The 25736-nt window shown below is 36.5% G+C and overlaps 1 protein-coding gene across 1 annotated transcript; it reads right to left on the bottom strand.

Annotated features, from left to right (window-relative positions):
- Positions 1-227: 227 nt before the first annotated feature.
- Positions 228-7087, bottom strand: LOC149045647 (peroxidasin homolog). The gene is made up of 8 exons (XM_089205935.1): positions 6968-7087; positions 6675-6716; positions 5806-6054; positions 4653-4925; positions 2230-2499; positions 1655-1771; positions 1258-1285; positions 228-423 (listed from the first exon to the last, which is right to left on the bottom strand). The coding sequence occupies exons 1-8, from the start codon at positions 7071-7073 to the stop codon at positions 228-230; spliced, it is 1281 nt and encodes a 426-aa protein (XP_089062061.1). The 5' UTR covers positions 7074-7087.
- Between the last annotated feature and the right edge of the window lie 18649 nt (positions 7088-25736).

The following is a 25736-nucleotide window of genomic DNA, read 5'->3' as shown; positions in this document are numbered from 1 at the left end:
GTGACAAATTACCTGACGACTGGTCCCTCGGGGAACACTTCGCTACTTATTTGACATGCCAGCTGGTAAACCATTTTAACAGCGCATAGCTTTGAACTATCAATTTTATATATCAGATAGGTTAATTAAGCGAGTTCTAAGAGAAATGCTCTCTATGAAGATGAAAAACACTGAAAATTGATTAAGGATTGTTTAATTAAGCTTTGAGTGAAAAAAAGATCTAAAAATTACTTACGTAGGTAGCACTTGACAGCAACTGTGCGATTTCCAGGTCTGCCACGGGAACGACCCAGTAGCGCTCGCCACACTGAACCAAATGCCCCTTTGCCAATATGCTCACGAAGGTTCAGGCGGTCAGCTGCAATTTCCCATCCATCTGTGTTTACGTTCAGCTGATCTATCTCAACTTCATCTTCCCCTTGACTGAATAATTACAGATGAAAAAAATACTTTAACTATCCGTGTTACCCATCTATCTTTTCCTTCTTTGAATCTGGTTTAACGTAACGTGGTAAAGATATCCTCTATATCTCCACTTTAATTTTTTTTTTTTAATTTTTTTTTATTTCATTTCCGGGTGCTTCAGAAAATTATCACTTGTGACATTTGGATACCAATTTACTGAACCTGTTTTTTCGACTCATCGACCCAGAGAGGAGATTTTATTGAAAAAAAAAAGATTGAATAAACCTCTCATGAAGATAACCTAGCGCCGACTGTGTTTTTCGGCATTTTACGTCATATGAATATCGTGTCCCTACGCGAGAAATGAAATACTAACCAAAACCATCCAAAGTATTGTCTACAATCGATATATCGAGTGGTATTTTAAATTTGTCTACAAGACTCCGAGTGTATTTCAACTGTAGTTTCTGTTACAAAGAGTGACGAAGGGTCAAAGCTTCTCTTCTTCTTTACAAGTATGCCACCCACAACTCAGCATACTGGTTTACTAAACAAGGTGTCAAAACAAGTGAAGGACGGACGAATCCAAAACAGAAAGAATGTTAGGAAACATTTGACTGTCATTTGATTAGAACGGCTTCGAAAACTGCTGCTGCTTCGAAAGAAAAACCTTTTATTTTGGCCAGTGTGCTCTTAATGATGAAAATGATCGGTCCAAACTTAAAAAAAAGACTTATTTGCTCAGCAGTGGCGCTTATCACTACTCTACTGAGACTTATTCAAGAGTTAGAAACTTCGGAAATAACCACACGTTGAAACAGTGAGCATTAAAAAAAGAGACAATTCACTTACTGCAGCCTGGGTGGCACCTCAGGTGGGGCTATTATCAAAGGATATGTGGACAGAGATGAAAGAAATCACTTCGTTGTGAGTAAGAATGACGTCATTAACTAAGTTAAAGCTTGCGACTCAGAAACCACGTGTAACTTATATTTGACTCTGTTGTCAAACAGTGGGAGAAGGAATAAGGTGGGTTATCATGGTGATTAGTTTCATATAATTTGTAACATTTTGGTAATTTGATTAGTAATGGGCTTTGCCGGGACTGTAGAAGGACCTTCAAAATCAGTACTGGAAATGCAGAATATGACCTGTTTAAAATAGCTCCTTCGTGCTCAAAAACACTGACGTATTAAATACCACAATCTGCCATATGAAGACATTTTATTTTCGAATGGTAACATTTTACCTGTCTCGCGGCGTTTTTTAAAGTATGAAATGAGCGCCAGTAGAAAAACGACAGCAGCCAAAGGTCCCCCAATGTAGTACCACTCCAGTGAGCTGCTGGAGGGAGCCTTTGAGTTTCCTGAAATATAATAATAGAAGAAGCTTAGTAGGAAAGTAATTTGCTGGTCGGCATTAAAAATAACACTTAATATAACCAATTATCCAGATAGAGAGCTATTTTTTTTTGGTCCAACAATTTACGTTGTTCATTGCTCGCGTTGGGTGGCCGGGAAGAAACTTTTGAAAAACAGACGCAGATGTGTTAATTTACAGAAAACAAGCAGATAGAAAGAGAAAGATTGGTGAAAGAATCATAGAATATGTTTAACATACTGCTACTGTTTTAAATTCGTTTTGAAATATTTTTTTAAAATTTCTTTAAATTTAATTCATTTCAAATTTCTAGTTCCCAGAAGACCAAAAAAACCACTGGAAAAGTTTGTGAGGAACTTAAAAAGCGGAGGTGTACTTTATAATAATGATCTCACATAAATGCCTTAATTACTGAGATTATATGTGGTTGCTTAAACAACTTACTTTTGACATTTACTGTCACAACAGAGCGAGCCACAGTTCCTGGCTTGTTACGTGCTTCACAAGAATATTCGCCACTGTCCTCTTCCACAACCTCAGTAATAGCAAGTTTATGTAATCGTGGATTTATAAATGCTCTTTCTGTTATTTGGTCTCCATCTTTTTTCCACGTTATGCTTATTGTTTCCTCGTTGACTTTGCAAGTCAATGTGAGGGTGTCTCCTTTTGTCAGGGTTATATATTTCTCTGGAATAACTTGAGCAGAGGCTTTTCCTGCGTTGTAAAAGGGGCAATTCATTAGAGTGCTAGTGTCACATTAAAACTACAACTACATTATAAACACTCCAAAAAACAAAGCAAACAAAAACAAGGAAACGAAGCGAGTCAAATGCGACCTTTCGTAGGAATGCTTCGAATATGTTGCTTTAGATGAAAAAAGAAAAAAGTTTTTCCTGATTTTCGAAAGAGTTTCAGAAGAAGTTAAAGCCCACACGTTTTAAATTTCCTGGTTACTATTTCAATCGCCTAGGATCCTCGGCTGAACTTCTAAATTAAGGTCTTGATAATGTTCCATCTTCTCTTGTACTTTTTTCACCTCCGTATCTATCAAAAGGACACAACAAGGGAGTCACGAAAAACGAAGTTTCTTTCTTTTCCAGCGATATGGTAGCGGATCTGATTTCAAGTAGATGATCGTCCGTCTAAATTCTAAAGTACTACAACAACTTCATTAGGTCGTTTTCTATCACTTCCTGAGAAGAGTGGACATGCTACATTTTCTCAAGTTGAAGCGGTAAAGCTTCCATTGATAAATTTTGGACATCATAGACGGAACTAGGATCAAGAGCTGTTATGACAATTTAATCAATAGAGAATACTACATAGAAAGTATGTCTGTATGGTATTACACGCACGAGTTGGTAGTATCGGAAATCGAACGGGTGTGCGGCAGCGAACGGCTGAGACTGCTATTACAAACAGAATGTGAAAATACCGTACGGACAGACTTTCAGTGGTGTATTATGTTCATTATATACATACTGAGTTTCAATATTTTTCCAATGACAATTAATTGTTGAACAGAATTAATTCAAAGGCTCATAAATGGATCGTGAAAGATATAAGCCATACGAAAGGCCTGCTGATAGAAATAATGTAGCATCACCGTATCGACAGCAAGTGAAAATGAAAAAGTACCTCTCAATACTTGAAACAAAGCATCTTAAGCTTAAGGTGTCATTATCTTCTCCTTCTTCTCGTCGTATGCTTTCTATTCCGCATAATTTTCCACAGAAGTTCTTCAATCATCTTTTTTAAGTAATTTAACTTAATAAACAGTCCTGAGAGCGGATTTTGATAATTTTACTAATGGTTTGAAAAGCGAAACTATTCCAGTGAAGGATTAATTAGGATAACATTGGTACGCTTCACGCGTGGAAAAGCATGATAGGCGGTTCCCAATTGGACGTATCGTTTTTCTCGCATATGAAAAAAGCGATATGCACCATTTGATTGGCTCTCAACTTCTTGGACCAGCTTGCGAACGAAAATTTATTTCGTGCCTTTTCAGCGTGTAAATTCGTAAATCTTAACTCTGTGTTATTCTCTATCCTCATTGGCTAGGTCTCATTACGAATTAAAAAAGTCATAAATCAACTTTGTGGAGAGATATAAGAGAATTGAGAGTGTGAAGGAATCTTTCGAACGGTTAATCGCTATTCTACCTCCGATTTCGATCACGGATGGAAGCGTATTCATTTTAAATAGTTTCCTATCTTTCAGTTTTTTTGGTCAATTTCGAGAGTGGAAATTGTATGTCACATGTAAAATTAGCTTTTGCGTCTCGCTTCCTTTTTGACTGTCCTCTGAGATTCTGGATCTCTCCGTCTCGGAAGTCTCTTCTTCAGATTTTACCATTTTGGGAGTACGTGCATATCGTCAAGTATTTCGAATCAACCCAGATCTCGCAGTTCTTTGCGTTTGTAATCATAAAGATCCAAGGACATTAATGTTAAGCATTGGTCTCACCCGTTTTCGAAGGTCAGGCCCTAGTTGTTCGAGGGATGGATAACGCTGTCCACTGGATAAAACTGTCTAGTGGATAACGCTATACATTTTGCTATCACACATGTACCGGAAAGAGATTTATACGTTAGATAACGCGATCTGCCCTCTATACAACTGAGCCGTGTTTGCCTAAATTCTCTTCGCGCTGTTCCTTTTCTCCGTCGCTATTGCTCTCGGACTTACATGTTCATTTCTCTTTCTTAAGCTCTTCTTTCTTTATTTCTCTCCTTCATCTTCATTATCGTCATCGTCATTATTAACGCGATCATCATCATCGTCGTCATCATTATCACTATCGCCATCATCATCATCATCATCATCATCATCATCATCATCGATATCATTATAATTGAGCTTACCATAAACACGCAGTGCTGCTGAGGAACTAATTGAATTTGCTTTGTTTTTTGCTGTACACTTGTAAGTCCCATTCATCTCTTTCGTGACACTTGGCGATGCTAGGCATGATTCTCCTTCGTGACCGGTTTGATTGATACCAAATGGCAGGTTACCATCATTAAAAGTCCAGACCAAGATTGGTGTTGGAACTCCTAAAGCTACGCAATTAAGGTTTACACGGTATCCTTCCGTAAGAAATTGGCTTTTCGGAGGCTCAGTGATCTGGGGAGAGACTTGAAGTAAAAGGATCACCAAGCTAAACAAAGGATCGCATTTTCCATTTTAACTTCCTCTCCCCCCTCCCTTATTCAACACTAAATTAACCAGTTAACACCCCATGCCACTATGTTCCAAAATTGCCAGTTTCTCTAAGTTCAAAATGCGCATTTCCTTTAAATAGCCAGGTAATGATGGTCAAAAGGTTTGCATTCCATGAAAACATTACGTCAACTTTGTCACTTTATACACTCAAATTGTCAGTTGCAACAAAGGTAAAAAGTTTATAACGACATAATAGCGAGATCGTTCTTATATATTTCTATCGCTGATTTAGCAAATTTCAATTCTGTGAAAAGTTTACATGGATTTACTTCAAAAATTGCTTTCTAACTTCAATAATAAATACCTAAACAATGATGCACTGATAGCCGCTTTGACATACTGTGACGCGTATACTTTTACCACTTCTAAAAATGTACATGAATTCATGGCTTATCTGTCATTGGTATTTAGGAAGCAGAAATAAAGGTCAATTCAGATTTTAAACGAATTTTTATAATGAATACCGTGACAAATATGGTGTGTTGATATCTCTAAATTCAAAATTGCTCGATGCTCCTAAAATACAATCGATTTGAAATGCCAAAAAATTAATTAAACGTGTTTGAACACGAAATTCGTTTACATTTGATGCATAAGTTGGCATGTTCTCGCTCTTTAAATGTTATTATCATTTGAGTACTTTTTTTAACCTTTTTAATCAATTTTTAACTTTTGTGGTTTCAAGCCCTTAAATCTGATTTAGTACCTAAGAATCGAATTTTCCCTCATCTAACTGAAGATTGAAATTGATTATCGACTTCAGCTCTTTATATATCTAAATGAGAACCGTACCTCCCACCACTTCGATCCAGAAAGTTAAGTTTTTGCTCCCTTCGCTGTTTTTGGCGCTGCAGGTGTATTGACCAGAGTCTTCCAATCTCGCTTGACGAATCGTGAGAGTGTTGTTGTTACCGAGATTCAACCCATCCTTAGTCCAGAGTATCTTAGGTGAAGGGAAGCTGCTTACAAAGCATTTGAGCTGAAGCGATGAATTATATGTAACCGATTGATTCTTGAGCTCAGGATTGATTTCAGGAGGACCTAAGTATAGAATTAACAAACAAAATTAAAAAAAGGTGAAAGTTTAAAAAGAACAACAGAAAATGAGAGGAGCAACAGAACGAAAAAAGTAAGTCAACATTAACCTGTAACTGTAATATGAAAAGCTGCTTCATTTTTTCCTTCACTGCTTTTAGCGCTGCATTTGTATTGACCAGCATCGCCATAACTCACTCGATTAATCGTGAGCGTGTTCCTTGTATCAAGTAACTTTCCATCGTTTGTCCAATTCACCTCTAATTTAGGAAAACCTCTCACGAAGCATTGAATTTGAAGTGTTGAATCTAATATGACAGACATCTCTCGCCGAGAATTTATTTCAGGAGGACCTTTTTAATTTGGAAAAGGAAAGTGATGATTTATATACAACTTGATCCTTATCCCCCCTCCCCCTCTACTTCTTTTTAATTGTAGTTCACAATCTTAGTGCAACTCTCTTTCTCTCTCCAGCACTCCCCTGCTGTAAAAATCAAAGCTTCAAATCAAAGTATATTTAACAAAGGGTTTCACGGTTAATAAAAGGACAGTTGAAGGATATCTGTGCAGCATTTTCTACCAACAAACGAATCCTTTGCTTTCATCTCATACATAAAACCACTTACATTTACAAGGCCGTGATTCCCGAGTTCTTGAGCAGTCAAATTCTAGAAGAAATGTTATCCAGATAATCTTTTAAAAGTAATAAACAGTTTGAGATTAAGTCATCTTATTTCTAGTAAAGAAAACATCCATTGACAATAACTGCTGAAGGTTCCAGCTTAACTATCTTTGCAGTCTATACATAAGAATTAATCCAATTGAGTAAAGGCTTATAAATGCTGTATACTTCTTGGAAGTTGTAAAACAATGGCGAAAACCCGCCGCAAATTCTAAAAAACTCCCCCTTGTCACTTACCGACTCTTTTCCGGTACTGACTGTTCTTGCACACTTCGCAGCTGCCACTCCAAGATGACCACGCCATACAACCTTTGAAAACAATAAATTGTGCGCAAAGAGTCATATGTCATATTATCACTCCACCTATGCTCTTTACTTCCTTTGCTGCATTAATCTGCAGCTTGTCATAAAGGATACCAAAATACGTAGTTATTATCGTCTATATCCCAGTTTCTAATTCCAAAGAGACTTTGAACTAGCATCTCCAAGTTAAAAAGGATTGATGACGGCTTGCAGCTTATAAATCACCCAGCTTACAGTTCCCTACTTATTAGCCTCATTGGTGTTCTCCCAGCATCTGTCAGGGATTTATTATGTTATAAGCCAGGGAGAGTGACACTGTTTTCTGTTGCTCAAATGGATGACTGTGCAAAAATTTTAAAAGAAACAAACCAGGATTTTTAACGATTTCAATTTTTAATTTTCCACTTTATTATAAAAGTTCCACCAGTATATGGCGGAAGCCTGAAGCGTTGAAATTCAGTTGTTGTAACAATTAAAAGTTTTATTTCTATGCAATATCTTTGTCCGCACATCCACTGATCAACAGAGAAGAGTATCCTGTCTGAATCCCACTATTGGGATCCATTTTTTGATAAATGATTGTTCAAGCATGGCTACTTACAATCTGTTATATCAGTTAGGATGAGGATGTTAGGTGAACATGAAAAGAAAGATTCACATTCGGTGGGTAAGTAAGTGGCTTAATATAGCCTTGGAATACCTGACTAACACATCATAAGCTTAACAAACAAACTGAACTCGTCGCACTCACCCGCTTATGAATCCGGAAAGAACGCCGTGAAAGAGAAAAATAATTTTGAAAAGGTGTTAATCCATTTATCTACTCATTTGCTTATTTGAATCAACCAGTTTGTCTGGTACGATAATTATGCAACAGAATTTGTTAACTCAAACAAACAATCAGCCAAATATGACTGATATATGATGATAATTATACAAATATCGTTTATTACAGAACTTGGGTATTGATTTTATACTAATACTGTCCACATCAGTAGAATCGTTTGGATAGTAACATTAACAGCTATTACTAACTGTCATTGATACACACGCAGATATTTCTTTGCTATTTACGATTGCAATTTGCTGATCAGTAATCAGCCGGTGCAGAGAGTCAATAGTGTATAATAAGCCACAGGAGAGTTAGTTATTTACAGGAACGGATGATATTGATAATTACCTTCCCTTTTGGCTAGACAGAAAAGACGAGATAAGAAAGGAGGAGCAGTTAATGATCTAATAGCATAGCTTAAGTTATAAAATAACAATTCATCGTAAAATTCTACCCACCCCCCCCCCCTTTTTTTTAGGAAAGGAATTAGGTTCCAGTTCTTTCTCAACACATGGAAAGCGAGCACTAGCGCCTAAATTTACATTACCCAGAGAAGGATGTGATGTTGGAAAAAGATTCTCCAGAAACTTAAGAGAAGGTTATCAAGGATGGGTTACATTTCTAAATTTCTGTTTAACCTTGTTCACGCCGGTTTCGCGTTAAGGGTTTGACTGATTTTATGCGTGGTATGACCAGCCCTAAAATTACTTGTCTTTAACTTTGTTTTACTTCTGTTCTGCGTTTGTCAGGCCTTATAATGATTCTATGGTAGACACCGTGAACTTTTCTGTTTGCGGTCTTGGACGAGATTCAGTCACTATCAGGAAGTAGAGAAAGTTAGCATTGCTAAATCGAATGTTCCTTGTCAGCTGTCACCAGCAGATCACAGGATGAGGGGCCAGTTATGGAAGTCTTTACCAATAAAAATGTACCGAAAGCACGAGTTGAGCTCAAAATTCAAAATAAAGCATAAAAGTAGACTTAAAACTCACTGATGACATGGGTGTCAGCGTAAATTTCATTGGTTGAAACGGTATTATTGTATGAGAAGGCGATTTCCAGTGGGGATTTCAGAAGTAATCCTTGATAACATCGGAATTTTGTTACGCTTCGTCCTGCACTACAGCTTCTCAGCAAATTTGATTTCACATGATCTCGTGCGTTTTCCAGTCCTGGATGCCAAATGTTTGCTTTGAATATGAGATTCTTGAGGCTCCAATGGTTTTTCGTTGTTCTGATTTGGTGTGGTGATAACCTAGCTTTGTTTTTACAACACTTAATCGACATACACTCCGAAAAGAATAAACAATTCATACGCGGTCCGGTTGTAAATAGGATCTTAGGTACTAGAGGAAAATTTAATTGTCTTGAGCATGATTATCAAGAATAAGAATTGCGTGAGCTAAAATAAATTCAACTTACCAGCTGAGTGATCGCAGAAGTGGCATGTAAATAAAAGTTATAACAAAAATAAAATTAAAACGTGCATATGTTGCTCAAAATATTTATTTGTTTATTGAGAAATGCTATGCACTTTTTCTTTCGTTTATCACCTGTACTTTAGTTAAATATGTTAACGTAAACGTACTGTGAAGGTGCCATGCAAATAGAAATGCTTTAAATCACAGCGAAACATGTACTTACGTCCTAATAGTTTTCACAGTTGCCAAGGCCAAGGAATAAGAAAAAAATACATCAAGAACAGAAAAATAAATAAAAGGAAAGTAATTAACTGCTAAGAGAGTTGATATTCATTAATCAGTCGGCTAAGACCTCTGCTCTACAAATAATTCTGATATGAAACCATTTTCATGATTATGACTTTAATTCTCATAATTAGTTTCAAGTAACTAACACCTCAATTTTACAGTCTACCACAGACGACATTAAATCTTTTCGTAAACTGAGCCACTGAATCAAAATCTGATCCTTATCTACTTAAGGTTCACACTGAATATACATTTTCTCATGAGCCTAGTTCAAAACGACGTCAACAAGTTTCCAACCATAAGTTAGGAAGCAAGGTGAATATCAGAATGCCATGTTTATTGATGATCATAATTTCTCATCCATAATAATATCAATAAAACGAAATTGTAGCTTTCATTATTACAAAAGTAAGTGACAGTGACACATATATGTTACATGACTGTTACTGCAGTAGTGAAAAGACATGTGAAATCCGCCAAATAACTATAAAAAGAAGACATACTTACGATCTATTTGCCCGTTAAGGTAGGAAATAGGAGAAAGAGATATGTTAGTTAGTGATGCACATTTGTTATTGCCTACATTGTTCTTCAGTTTGGTATCGTCAAGTAAAAGTGTCTTGTTAATGGAACAGCCAGTAGTATGACTAAGCATCCTATTACACTAGCCACGACTGTTGGGTATTTCAAATGGTTACCATGTTGGCAGTCAATGGTGAAGTCTGACCAGATAAGAGTCTTGAACATGCTGTCGGCCACCAATAGTAAAAAGGACATTTTGCCAAAGTATAACTCTTGGCCGCAATCAAAAATATTGACTTGGGCGAAAACTATACCAGTTCATTGTAAGTAAAACTTTTTCTTTTACAAATCTACTCTTTCGCAAAAATGATGATCTCTGAAGAGAGTCTAACACATGATGACTGATGATGACTGTCGAATAGTACCTGGTTTGTTAGAAATGTAAAAATGAATGAGGAAAAGTAAAGAAAAAGCTACCTACGACCTGTTATGTCAATTAGACGTTGGTGAACCCGATGGAAAAGAGGAGGAAATGAATCAACTGAAATTTACTATCAGTTTAAAGCCGTTGTGAGATACTGTGTACTAATTGAAAGAGTGGGAGGGCCGGACAGGAAAGTATTTGGCTCGAGGTCATGACGTACGGACCGTGCACAACACAGAGGTCCGAGTGCTATGACCGAAAGCCAAATATTTCCCATCCAGCCCGACCTAACTAAGTCGTTACGCATTTTATCGTATGACTTTTCAGTGTGGAAAATTTCGATTTTTTTTTCCGTAAATACTACGCGATAGACTGGCGCGCGCGGAATAACCACAAAAGCGATTCTACAATTAATACTTTTCCTTTCTGTTTTCGAGTTAGAACAGGAAACCCACACTTCATCGAAAAACGTGGCATTTGTTTCCATTTGTACTCTCTGCTGTCACTCATTTTTGGCCACAAAAGAGGACAATGTTTTTCATTTAATATTTTTTGCCCAAGTACACTAGGGCCGGGCGGTTTTTCCGGACCGGTAGCTCGTTTCTCGGGGTCCGCTGGTGACTCGACGGGCCCGTAAAGCTGTTCTGCTTTTCTTCATGATGGTTTCAAATGCTTTAAAGATTCTACAATAAAACTTTTAGCTAAAGAAACAAAATGGAATACTAAGGTTGCCAGGCTGCTTCTCTCTTCCTAAAATTTTGATTTTAAAGTATTGCCTCGAGCCCGTTAAGTTACCAGGAATTTCGAGAAACGGGCGCCGGCTCACGCAAACCCGTCCGGCCCTACACACGTCAGCTTTTCTATGGAATCGCGCGAGCAGGGCCAGACGGGCCATATGATAAAATCGATTAATGCTAATTAATTTATGTCTTTGAGCATATTTTCAGACATCAAGAGACTATAGTATCTTGCAAAGCATTTTGAATTGAACAGAATAAAAGAAAAGGGCTTTGAGAAGGGTTGTTTACTTTTCACTTTTTTTTGCTCAATAACATGATCTAGGTATGAACTAAAATAATTTCTTACCCGCTAAATCGTCCACAAACCATGATTTTACAGAGGAAAGAGCAACAGAAATAAATTATTAGCTCAATTTAAGTGTTTCATACAAAATAATAATACTAAGGCAACAAATTGCTACTTTTAAATACTTGATATGGCGTAAGATAACAAAATTCTATAAATTATAGAATTTTGTTTTCTTTCACCGTATTGTATAACCTAGTTTATGAGTTGCTTAGAGTTTAAACGTACCGAAAGGCCAATGATCGCAAAAAGAAAAAGGGAAATACCACTACACAATGAAACTTTCCTACGTGAGTGATTTTCTACTTTTTTAACTAAAAGATTGAACATGCCGTGCGTAGGTTGTTTAACTCACCCTGAAGTACTCTAAGCAAAGATATGCTACGCAAAATATAAATTCTGGACAAGATGAATTGTAACTGGATTTTCACATACTAAGCGATCATCTGACTGAAATTTTCTGCGCGAGCAGAATTTAACAAGTTTCAAATTAAAAAAATTTAGTAACGGTTCGAACTGCGCTTTCTTTTACTGATCGCGAGAAGAAACTATGTGTAACGGCTGCTACGCCTTTGCTACCGGACATTGATTTGTTATAAGTTTGTTTCGTGTTAAACGTGTTAAACCACAATAGTGACGTTACTGTTTGTCCATTAGGGACGTGATCTTTAAGTTCCACCCAGAACCGCATTTTAGCTAGTTATCTTGCGTTGGGCTAACGATAAGACGTGTTTATCGAAAAGCGCCCTTTTGCCCACCTTATCTCGAAGTTCGTTTTGGTCAAACCTTCACAAGCGGGACTGTTATGCTTATGTTCCTTCTCTTCGTACTTGTTTAAACATACAATACAATACAATACAATATTTATTTGCCATATACGACATTTACACATGGAAAAAAAAAATGAAGAAAATTGATGACAGAAAATAAATGGCGAGAAAACCTGAAAGAAACCACGAGGCTTATAACAAGTCAGGTTTTCTCACTTAAAATAACTAATCTTATATTAGAATAACAATATGGACTTATGGTAATTAACTTTGACCGCGCACACGTACACACACACACACACACACACGCACACACATATTAAGTAAGTTAGTTCAGAATTACTGCCTTACAGAAGCTAATACTTAGAGAGAAGAAATTCCTTAAGCTTTCTTTTAAAAGAAGCGGAGGAGGGAGAACTAGTTATGTCAGAATTTAACGAATTATAAAAGTTTGGACCTTGAAAGTAAATTGAAAACTTCCTGGTGTTCGTTCTGCACAGTGGCAAACGGAAGGACTGAGCATTCCTAGAATTATAATTGTGGATTTGACTATTTAGTAAAAAAAAGTTATTGAATTTGGAAGGGAGTGTAGAGTTCTCGAATGAAAACATAAAAGTACCTAATTGAAACGAATGGATATCATGAAATTTTAAGAGTTTAAGTTCCTTTAAAATAGAAATAAAAAACATCTAGTCTTTCGGTAGTTTCGCCCAGTTTTTTATACCAGTTTCTTTGCAACTTTGTAACACGTGGCTTACGTTGTTCATGCTTTGTTAGTAAGCCGCTCGTTTTTTCTCACTCGGTTATTAGTTTTGTTAGAATTCGTTTGCAAGCGGTTCTCCTTTATCCTTGAAGATATTCTTTTGTGAGTTTGTTTTAGAGTTTTAGCTAGTCTTTCGGGATCTTGCTTTTATATCGGAATGATTGGAATGTTGGTCCGCATCTTAGAATTTAGCTTAGCTTCTTCCTTATAATTTCATATTTCAGTTTACGATAAGTACTTGGATACCTCGACTACGCTATTAAAACGATTCAAGTCTTTTACGTAAAATATATCCTCGCTTCATAGTGCGTCTTCACCAGCGAAACTCATAGTTGTCGTTGAAATTTGCTTCGCTTGTGTCGGCCGCTACACTATGCGTCTTAAGCACCTGAAATTTCAACTCACTGAAAAGAAGATCTGAACTGGTCAGAAAATAACGCGCAAATTTTTTCGCGAAAATTATAGAGACAGTAAACAAACTAGAACACGTATTACAATTAGTCAATGAAGCTCAATTAGAGGTTACGAACAGGCAGAAAGCAAATTTGGCACTACATTTCACTTCTTAATTACATTTAATATCAAAATAGATATTCAACTTGCCTCAAGCAATTCCAATCCTATAGAAAACATTATCTTAACTAATAGCTACATAGAAGGAATGAAAATGTTACTTACTGTCTAATTTCCCAAATTTGGGTCAATGCGCAAGATTTAAAGGAAAATACAGAAAGAAAGAAAAGGAAGTAAGTACACTAGAGTACAAACGCAATTTGATGAATACCTATAATCATTAAATACAACCCCCCAAAAAGGAAATTTTAATCTTCAGATGTTTTGTGAAGTTAATTGCATGATAGCAATCAAAACTTATACTTTTTCGCACAATGTTTAACACTGTCTGTGCTTTTCTGAGAGCAAGAAAGTAAACACAACTTGAATTGTTTCTTAATGTAATGTATGTTAAAAACCTTTAAATATTTACTCTTCTCGAAATACAAGTACTCGACTCGACTTGTTTGTAGCAATTTTATTTAGTCAGTAACAATCATTACGCTAATAATTATTAAGTGCCGCTCTCCCAAAGAACGGTCCTCTCGACTTCCAGTCGGGAAAACGTTTTCTTTTATTTTTTGCCCATAGAAAGGGTTTAGGACACATGTCTCAAAAATAGTTTAGTTGTTCTCCAATTCTCTTTTTTGGGTCGCTAGAAGCCAAAAATGATTTTTGGCTGGTACACCCGTGGTCACAGCCATCGAAAGTGTAAATTTCACAGATTTTGTCCAGCGCGCAGCGACTGCAATAATATAGCTTACGCAATTCTATCTTGCTACAAGTTACAAGGTGCCTTTAATCAGTTCAATGAAAAAAATATGGAAACTTCGGCTGAAATATTTTTCATACAACACTTCTTCATTCGACCTTGACCGATCAAACTTAGTTTGTTTATCCTCTACGTTGAGGATTTCAGGTTTTCATAACAACTGAATGAAGAATAGATGCCGAGTTGTCCTAAAACGTTGCGTAAACGTGATCGGTCGTAACTCTTGCGCGCTTGCGTGACTTACAAAGTAGACAAAGGTGATCGGAAGGCGCCTTCGAGATAATTTTCGTTGAAATATCTGGTCATCAACCACACACAGTGTGGAGAAGATCAAAATTAAAGAATAAGTTTGGTACTCTAGTCATTAGAGACATATCGCGTCGCTTAAAAGGGCCCACAAACAAGTCGAAATACGTTACAGTTTTATTTACCAAAACAACATGCATACACTCGGAAAGAATTTTCGCATTTTCTCCCGAGATTTCGCACACGGAACGCGATGAACTAGCCCTCCTCTCTAAAAATCTGTTTCCATCATCTATGATTTTACGGTGTTATGGACCACAACGGTTTTGACCGACAAACTCGACGTTTCTCTGCGACCATCAAAATCAACTGGACAAACCCAGCATGATGTATTGCGTGACGTGTCGTGCAATTTTTCCCTTGTCAGATGACCTACATCGAGGAACCAAAATTTGATAATGTAACGAATTAGAATCAAAAGCTATTAAAATGGACTTACGAATTTCAAATTTTTTACTGAGAATCTTATCTTTTAAAATATTTGCTTGATTCATAGAAAGCAAAGATTGTTGCGGCTGCGGGTATTTCAGCCCTGATTTCTATGAGTACAAGCTAAGCTTGTTTTGGTCCGGTCATTTTGGCCTCGAAACGGAAAACAAAACAGATATTTATATGTTCTAAACATGGGAACAGCTGGAAAACACTGGAAATGTAGTAAAAGTATTTTTGAGCATCCAGAGCACAATGGAAAAAGTGAGGTAGTGTAAGGAGACTGAGTGTTCAACGCCATTTGTCGTGAAAACTACCACCAGCTTGTTATTGAATCGACTAAAATTTATCAAGAAGGCTTTTACTTTCTTTTGTTGCAAAACTCGTGGGTTTTAGAACTTTGAAACGATGTACTATAAATCCTGGCAACTAGAATTTGAGTCCATTAGCAAAATATGCCGGCTGGTCTCATGAGCAGATCAAGCCTTGACGAAAAAAATTGACAGCATTAAAATTTTTAAAAAATGCAAAAATCGAGACAACAATTTGTCATGACAATTTTTCCTTTGATTTTGTTAGGAGAATTCTGGTTTTGTCTACTCGTGCAGATAGCCCAGAGAGGCCCTTGCGAATCAATTTTTAGCTAGCATTCGAGAAATTGAAAATATATTACTCGTGTGATCCGACTACAATTATAATTCCGAAAACTTCGAAAACATCTCCAGTCAGTAGGGCTTTCTTTCACGGCCTCACATTTTCCCTTGTGATCTGGGTGCCAACAAGTACTTTCACCGCATTTCCAATGTTTCCGAAAGTGTTCAGATGTGTAAAACATTTCGATAACTGCTTTATTTTTTCCATATCGAGACCAAAATGACCGGACCAAAACAAACTTAACTTGTACTCGAGGATTTGGCTGGATAGCTGGTAGTACTTCAAATGAATCGATACGACGTCCCGGAATTCCGGGAGAGAAATCAGGGCTGAAATACCCGCGGCCACAACAATCTTTGCTTTTCATGAATCAAGTAAACATTTTAAAAGATAATATTTTCAGTAAAATGTAAAATTCTCTAATCCATTTTAATAACCTACGATTACAATGCGTTACATTAACTAATTTTGGTTCCGTGATGTTAGTCATATATCAAGGGGAAAATTGCACGATCACGTCACGCAAGACATTTGTAGAAAGGAGGGCTAGTTCATCGCGTTCCGTGTGCAAAATCTCGGGAGAAACTGCAAGAATTCTTTCAGAATGTACGCGTGTTGTTTTGGTAAATAACACTGTAACATATCTCCACTTGTTTGTGGGCCCTTTTAAGTAACGCGATATGTCTCTTGTGACTAGAGTGCCAAACTTTATTCTTTAATTTTGATCTTCTCCACACTGCGCGTAGTTCATGACCAGATATTTCAACGAAAATGACAATGATAAATGACAAGATAAAACTATTAGACAACGAAAACGTTACATACAATCTGATATGACAAGTGGGGGCCAATGCACCAGATTAAAAGGAAAAAGAAGAAAACCAATTAAGAAAGTAAACGCTTTAAGGCAAAAACTACAATTAGTTTATAACAAAGAATTATCAAATGCAACACGAAAAAGATATATCTCACTATTTATGCGTTTTGTATCGCACAGTGCTGTTTAATAATCGGGGCGTGGTACCCTCAATTAAATAAAAAGGAAAAAGAAACAGAAGGTGGAAGGTAAAAAAGCGAAACAAAGACTAAATTTAATTAGTAAAACCCAGATATCGATGAAAAATAGTGAATTGAATTTCGGCCCTTTAAAGCGAGGTGTACTAGTACCATATGGGAAGCATTCTTTTCTTATTTCATTGGAAAGTCCCATTGGCTATTTTGAGATCTACAAAGTAGATAAAACTTATCCCCAATAAGGGTTCAAACTGTAACAGAAATGTTACATACATCCTAATTTTTAAAAGTTGCCCAAATGAAAGGGAAAAACAGAAAAAAAGTAAGGGAATTAGAAAATGATATAAAACAAACTAAAGAGAAAAAAAATTGTAATAGTTATAATTATTTGGTAACAGGACTTCGTTTCGCCTGATTCTGTCTAAAATCATCGTCATAATTGACAATTGGGACTGCGCGCGTTGGTCCTAGTTTAATAATCACTCGTATGATTACGGACCGAATTAGAATCCACCAAATCAAGTTCTGGCTTTTTCCTTACAAAATGACAACAACAGTTTGCCAAATTTTTGAGAACGTTGCTACTTAGAAAAGAAAAACCGACCACCTCAGTGACAGAATGGGCCAATGCATCAAGACAGGAGTTGAATAACATTAAAAGAACACGATCTGATCGACAAGAAGCACAAAAGCAGAAAGCGCGGGAAATTTTCGGCCATACCGTTAGGGAGTAACAGGGCTGGCAAAAGCCGTGGTTGATGAGAATGAAACTTATTCGGATTTTACTTGAATATTTTGATTAAAAGAACATAAAAAAGAGAGGGCGCGCTGTATCATTTGCAAATTATAGTGCCCTGAAAGAAAAATATGAAATGGTTCTTCAGAAAGAGCTTCTATAAGTCTGTCCACGTGAAGACCAGGCTGGCGTGACACATGCCATCTTACCGATTTCTTTCAAACTTTCACAGTTTGTGAGGGTCACTAAGTTATTCAAGCATATAGAGTGGTTGGGACTTCCGGCTCATCCCTGGGATATAAAAGCCCGCACAATAAATCCCTGGGGTTAAAGGCTAAAATCAGCTCGAAAAATGCACTTTTAACCAGTCTCTCTCACACTAACAGAATGCGATGGATTTTACATCTACAAGTAATCAATGAAACTCAATTCTCAGTTACGAACAGGCAGGCAAATCTCCTGCCTTGTTTCACTTGTTGAGCGGTGTCAATCTAGATATTCCACTTGTTTCAAGCAAGTTAAATGTAATAGAAACCATGAACACCGATTTACTTAAACACTAACCATTATCTTTACTAATGACAAGAGAAGATTATTACACAGCGAAAACGTTACTCACCATCTGATTCGACAGGTGAGGGCCAATGCAGCAGATTAAAAAGAAAATGATAAAAAACCAATCAAGAAAGTAAACACTCTAAAGCAAAAACTACAATTAGTTTATAACTAAGCACAATAATACGTTTCCTGGTCTATGGAACTGTTGACAAACTTTTCGATCGAGGCAGCTGTATAAACAGCTTTACAGAAACTGGAAAAGGACCCCAGCTCACTCGACTTCAAGGTGCTAGTACCAGGTCAGATCGCGGACCTCTTGACCCTGGAGATCTAAATATTTTCACTATAGCAGCAGTAACATTGAAGAAACACGATCTGATCGACAAGAAGCACAAAAGCAGAAGGCGCGGGAAATTTTGGGCCATATCGTTAATGAAACTCAATTATCAATTACGAACAGGTGGGCAAATCTTCTGCCTCGTTTCACCTGTTGAGCGGTGTGAATCTAGATATTCCACTGGTTTTGAGCAAGTTAAATGTCATAGAAACCATGAACACCGATTTGCTTAGACATTAACCATTATCTTTACTAATGACAAGAGAAGATTATTACACAGCGAAAACGTTACTCACCATCTAATTTGACAGGTGAGGGCCAATGCAGCAGATTAAAAAGAAAATGATAAAAAACCAATCAAGAAAGTAAACACTCTAAAGCGAAAACTACAATTAGTTTATAACATAGAATTATCAAATGCAACACGAAGAAGATATATCTCACTATTTATGTGTTTTTTATCACAACATGCACGATAATAATTGGGAAGTGGTAGCTTCAATCAAGTACAAAGGAAGAAGAAACAAAAGATGGAAAGTAAAAAAGCGATGCGACGACTAAATTTAATTGATAAAACCCAGATATCAATGAAAAACCGGAAATTGAATTTCGTTCCTTTGAGGCGAGGTGTATTAGTACCACATGGGAAGTATTCTTTCTTATTTAATTGTACTTAGTCCCATTACCATTATTTATTTCCCAGGGCTCACTGAACTCTGCCATTTTCCTTTCAAAATACAGATCTTGTATGAGTCCATTTTGCAATGATCCTGCGGTGACTGTTGCCGCAATTAAAAAATTGTCTCCAAACTAAGCACAATGATGCTTTTCGGGCTCTATGGAACTGCTGAGAAACTTTTCGGCCGAGGCAGCTGTATAAACAGCTTTACAGAAATTGGAAAGCGACCCCAGCCCACCCGACTTCAGGGTAATAGTACCAAGTCAGATCGCCGACCTCTTGACCCTGGAGATCTAAATACCTTCACTAAAGCAGATCAATTGACTACCAGATAGTCGCAGTGACAACATCGAGAAGAAAAAAAACAATAATTGTTCATCTTAACGGTGCTTTCACCCCGATGACAAACCGTGACCTTTCTTTCGTCTTAAGATACCACTTCCTTGAAAATATATGGAGGATTAAGGGTAGGAAGGAAATCCATATGAACCAAGTCAAGTTCTGGCTTTTTCATTACAAAATGACAAAAGCAGTTTTCCAAATTTTGCTCTTATAGAAAAATATGAAATGGTTCCTCGGAAAGAACTTTTATCTCACGAGAACCACCTGCATTTTGATTTTCCTCCCCATTGTTGGACTAAGGAACACAAAAACTCGTCGGCATAGCGTAAATAGACGAATGAGATCGACAACCATGCATAAGAACCACATTCTTAAAAACCCTAGGACTAAGTTGCCTCGCTTTGATACAACTTAACTCAGTCCGTCCGAGTAGTCAGGCATTTTCGCATTTGGTGTAGTACTTATCCAAAACTTGATAACCGGGGAAAAGAAATAGAGTGTGGAGGACCACCTAAAACTGTTTATACAAAGTTGAAAGATCGTCTTCATAAAGAACACAGCCTATATTTTACTATTTCATTTTCGAATTTAAATCAGATTATGAGCCGCACAACTTCGATAAACATTTAGCTTCACGCTTCACTCTTCGAGAATTAAAAGAGAAACATTACGAACCGTCGAGTTTAGGTATCTTCGTTTACACAAAACAGAAAAGAGATATACAAATCAATAAAAAAAAAACAGTAAGATGTACAAAGTATCTAAAGACTGGACCTAAACTCGACTTTGAATTTATGGTGACACTATGACAAATTTAAAAGCAAAGACAATAAAGTTGAAACTTACATTGGGCTGGTGTGTCCATCATATTCATGGTTGTACAGAAATGAGAAAAAAAAGAATAGATAAATAGAAAAAAAGCAAACTAACTGAAACGGGATTCCTACCAATTTATTCAAAATCCGAGAAAAAACGAGAGTGAAATCTTCTTGGACGCATTAGACTGTACCACCCACCTCGAGAAATAAAGGAGAAACATGACGAACCGTCGAGTTTAGATAGCTTATTTTGTACAAAGCATCTTAAGACTGGACGTCAGCTTGACTTCGAAATTATACAAACACTGATAAAAACATATAAAAGAAAACTGGCACTTACGCCTTCCTAATCATTCCATCGTGTACATGAAAATACAGGAAAGAAATAAAAAAGAATGAATAAATAAACAAAACAACCAAAAAAACAAACAAACTAAGGCAGAAATAATTCCTTCTAATATATATTCAAATTACGAGGAAAAGGAGAATGAAATCGTCTTGGATGCTTAGACTGTACCACCCACTTCGAGAAAAAAACATGACGAATATCAAGTTTTACTAACTTTGCATGCACAAAAATGAAATAAAATGCCTTGACATTTAATCCAACTCATTGGATTCATCCCAAAGGGCTCAACATAATTTTATTGCGGAGAAGGCTGAAATGCGTTTGAGTCAGTCAAACGGATACTGATCATAAAGATCAAATGAGTCAATTCTGTATCCAAACTGGTCCTTTTCCCATACCAGGCCTGGATTCAAATTGTGCTGCTTATAAGAGAACGCTTGTGGTCGAATAGTACGCTGGACTTCTTAGACAGTGAGACTCAAAAGTAGGGAAAAAAGAGAAATACTTTATTTACTTACGGTCTGTAGTCCAACGCAGATTTCAAAGGGGGAAAAGATGAGGAGAAATATTTTGACAAGTTACTCTTTGCTTAAGAATACATTTTATATTATTGCTTGCTTAGTATTTTCGCCTGATTCGGAACCATAACAGTAACAAAGACACTAGCAATGACACGCAACGAGGTGCACGAGCAGATCGTCAATTGTCACTGTCGCTTGAGAAAACGAATCCATAATTCAACCGTTAGCAAAAAAGCCAAAGCAAAAAAAAATGTGGTCATTTGATTGCCCACCGAAACAGTCAGCTGCCAAAGGACACTTTTTGGATTAGTCATTGTGCAAACTAAAAAAAATTTAATATTTTATGACATGCTGAGTACACTTACAACCATGAAGAGAAAAGATATCATTATCGAGTAGTCCTTAAAGAAGAATCTAACATGTATTTATCAACACGACTAGCATTCAGGGGAGCTGTTAGAAGAAGTATTTCCCAAGGAGGCTAATTAATGCGAAAGAGGTACTAAACTAAGCGAAGGACTCCACTAAGCGAATAGTTTGATGAAACTGACCTAAAGGATAATCTAACTACTCGTAGCGGCCTATTATATGCCTACGAACTTTTAAGGAATCAAAGTGCTCGCATTGAAAATTGTATTATTCCCTGATGTCCAGGGGGTCGAAAGTGTATCTAGAATAATAATAATGGGAGAAATTTAAATAATGTTTTTAGAGGTCTTAGGAACGACGAGCTACCATTTGTGGAATACCAGAAATAAAGGCTGATAGTAATTTACAATTAATATAGTGTCAGGATGGGGGATATACTGATCCCATTTCCAAAAAGGATTATCTTAATACCATCTCCACCCAGTGTTTTCCCAATTCAAGTGACACAGTTCTTATCAATCCCATTCCCTCAACCGCTAAAAGGGAGTTACTCCACTAGACGCATTTGGGCGTGTACTCAGGCGCTCGTAACGGGGAGTTCTGATCACTATCTACACACAATTTTCGCTCTAATCAAAACCGTAACAAAATTCTCCAACGTGATTGGTTGTCACCAGCCCGATCTAAGCACTAACAGGACAGTCGACACGTCATGCCTGTGTAAGTGGACAGTAAGCGATGTTGTGGCGCATTTCGCCGAGTTAATTGTTGTTTTTTTAATGAAAACGTACAACTGATATCTATTTTCCCTCTCAAATTTTGTCATCGTTCTGACTAATTGTAAACAGGAATTCAAGTCGTCCAATTCTATCTGTGATCATACTCGTAATTAACAAATCCGACCCCCGCTGCACGGTCTTCCGATTCTGATAATCACTCGTATGGTTACAGACCGAATTGGACTCCACTCAGTCCTATTACCATTATTTATTGCCCATGTATGAATTACATAAGGCAAGTTAAAAACGTGTGGAAGGTATGTGGAAGAGTTATCACTTCCACACAGCAGAGCAACTTTTCATATTTTTCTAATAGTTCTTGAACGCTTGATGTCAAATACTTGCACTCACACTTGTTCCTTACATTCTTGACAGCGATTTGAAAATGAATCGACCCCACTACGGAGCGCCTAAGTAAAACGTGTTAGATCAAAGTTCGTTTTGATGATTAACGTAAAAACCGCTTACCCACTTGATATATCCGGTAAGATTGAGAGAGGAAAAGGAAATAAAGAAGCAGAATTAGTGTTTTAAAATTACAGCTAACTTCAAAACATTTTTGGCATGTACAAACGTTAGAATGTCTGTGATTCACGTAAATAAATAAAATGGTGGCTACTTACTGCCTGGAGATTAATTTCATTTTGGAAATTAGAGAGAAATAATGATAAAAGAAAATATTGTTAGTATTGAATGCAAAAACGTATGAACTAATATATATTTCTAACTACCGCTTTATCTAAATTTTAAGGTTTGAAAGTTCCATGCGCACCATTTAGAACAACATGGTCTATTCTTAGTGTTACCTAATTTTCTGCATTTTAGAAATTCGCTATGTTGCTTTAACAAAGCTGCCAATAGTTTCATTGATTGGGAAAACTTTAAAATGATTCATTAATGATACAAATTTAAGTGATAAGAACCATTGTAAGCATTACTACTCTATTATTAATCATAACATAGCTCAGTGACTTATCAGTCAAACATTGCATAGTGATGTACTAAAACCATTATTTAAAGACTTTATTGCAAAGAATTCCATGATATGTTCAGAAACAATCTTTTGCTTCACTAAATATAATATCACAAGTGAAAAACGGTACAGAAAGACAATGAAATTCAACTTTATATCTATAAATTCAAATCTCTGAAAACACGACTCGGAGGAAATAAATTTAGTTGAATTGAGCTCAACTTACAGCAAGACTAAGTATGAAATAAAATTGAGTAGTGTAGTAGATGGGTTCTTTCGCACTGATAACTTTGTGTAGCGTAAGGTTTTTCAATTCAGGTAATTAAAATGTATACATATCCAAGTTGATCTCTACGCAAATACTAACAAAATGCCTATTTTAGATAAAATTGAGTTGAAGCTGAAAGCAAGATCAACGAGTGGATAAACGTACAGAACACAATAAATAGATACTTACAAACTGTTGAGAATCAGGTGAAACGAAAGAAAAGATACAAAAGTAAATTAATGCTCTCTTGCCTTATGATTTTAGCATGGTATGCTACGATCTGCCCTAATTAGATTACTATCAGGTGATTTTTTTCCCTTTTTCGACGATACAAGCGAAGAAATCATTTATCATAATTGTCACTGAGGATGTTTAATTGGATCGCTTTCATGACATTTGTTTATTTATTCATTAATTTCGTTTTAGTTTCTACGGTTTAGTTGGATTACACTCAGGCTGCAGTTTTTTTGTTTTTTTGGTTTTGTTTTTGATTTTACAGTGTTTACTATCGATTAATTATCTCCTTCATTTGGTACTAAATTGTAATACACCTGCTCCTTAAAAGATAAAAATTATGAAATAAACCGTTGGCTATTTTCTTATTTCTAAAGTGATAAAGGACCTATAAGCTTGTTTGTTTGTTTGTATGGTTTCTATGGGGGGGGGGGAGGGGGGAGAAAGGGGGGAGAGAGAGGAAACATTTAAGTGGCGATCTCTTAAAGAGCGGTCTAAGGCATTTCACATCGGAAAAAAGTTTTGCCTCTAACTTTCCCCATTAAAACTTTGAATTGAGCTGAACAGCAAGACCGACGAATGGATAATTTTTTTTACAATTTTGATCCTCAAATGAGTTGTCTAAATAAACTCCATATCTAAATGTGTGAACATATCACTTTTCGTGAAAAGGAAAGCTGCGTTACGGTCTAGTTTTTACCATTCGTCATGATGTGAAGAAAGACAAGAAAGAGGAAACCGTTAACCTTCAGTTTCAAAACATTTTGAGAATAGTGAATAGCTAGGGAGGTTATGATTAGAATTAAAATATTTTTAAAAAATGTCAGAATCATTAAAAAAAAGCCCTTTTCAGGGCCCTTTTCCTTTTTTTAATAACAAAATGGAACACCCTCATGTAAAATGAAGCTTATTATTTCTTATTGTTCTTGTAACTTCCGAGCTAGCTCCAACAAAATTGCTCAGCTGCCCGAAAGTTATGCGACAAGCGACAAACACAACCTAAGATTAACTTAATTTTAGTCACATATTAATTTTAAAAAAATGATAAGTATTCAAATTGGATTTTATGCAAATACTAGTCAAAGGCCTATTTTAAAAGAAATAGGACTGATCTTAAACAACAAGATCAGGGAATGGATAAACATACGTAGCACAATAAGTAGATACTTACACCCTGTTGAGCATCAGTTGAAATGAAAGAAAGAAAACAACAATTGTTCAGTCAAGTGTTGTTAATAATTTAAGCTTAGTAACCATAACTTACATCCCCAGGGATAAGGCCAGTAAAGCTGTGTTCATTCCAATTCGGATCATTATTAGGCTATATTTTCCACGGCTATTACTCTCGACTAACTCCGAGAAAAACTTCCTTATCTGAATGTTGATGTGGTTATAAAAATAAAGTTTGTTTTTACCATCCATTTTGATATGAAGAAACACAAGATAGAGGAAAACACGAACTATTAGTTTCATTGAGGAGGCCTGGATCTGCCGAAGAGGCGCAATTATTCAGCGTTTTTCGGTCAAACGGAGGCAAGCGCAAGGCGAGCGCGAGTGCGAGTCACGCACGAGAGGAGGAGTGAAAAATAAAACCACGAAAAAAAACACCTGTACCCCTATGCACACCAAGATAGAAAAACCACGAAAAACATTTGAGAATAGTGAATAGCTAGGGAGGTTATGGTTAAAATTAAATTATTTAAAAATATGTCAGAATCATCAAAGGAATCCGGTCTCAGGGCCCTTTTCCTTTTTTTTAATAACAAAATGCAACACCCTCATGTAAAATGTAGCTTATTGTTGCTTATTGTTCTTGTAACTTCCAAGCTACCTCCAACAAAATTACACAGCGGCCAGAAATTTATGTGACAAGTCACAAACACAACGTAAGATTAATTTAATTTTAG

The sequence above is a fragment of the Pocillopora damicornis genome, chromosome 5 (genome assembly GCF_964200805.1).
Source record: "Pocillopora damicornis chromosome 5, jaPocDami1.2, whole genome shotgun sequence".
Lineage (NCBI taxonomy): Eukaryota > Metazoa > Cnidaria > Anthozoa > Scleractinia > Pocilloporidae > Pocillopora > Pocillopora damicornis.
This window is presented reverse-complemented; position numbering and strand designations above follow the sequence as displayed.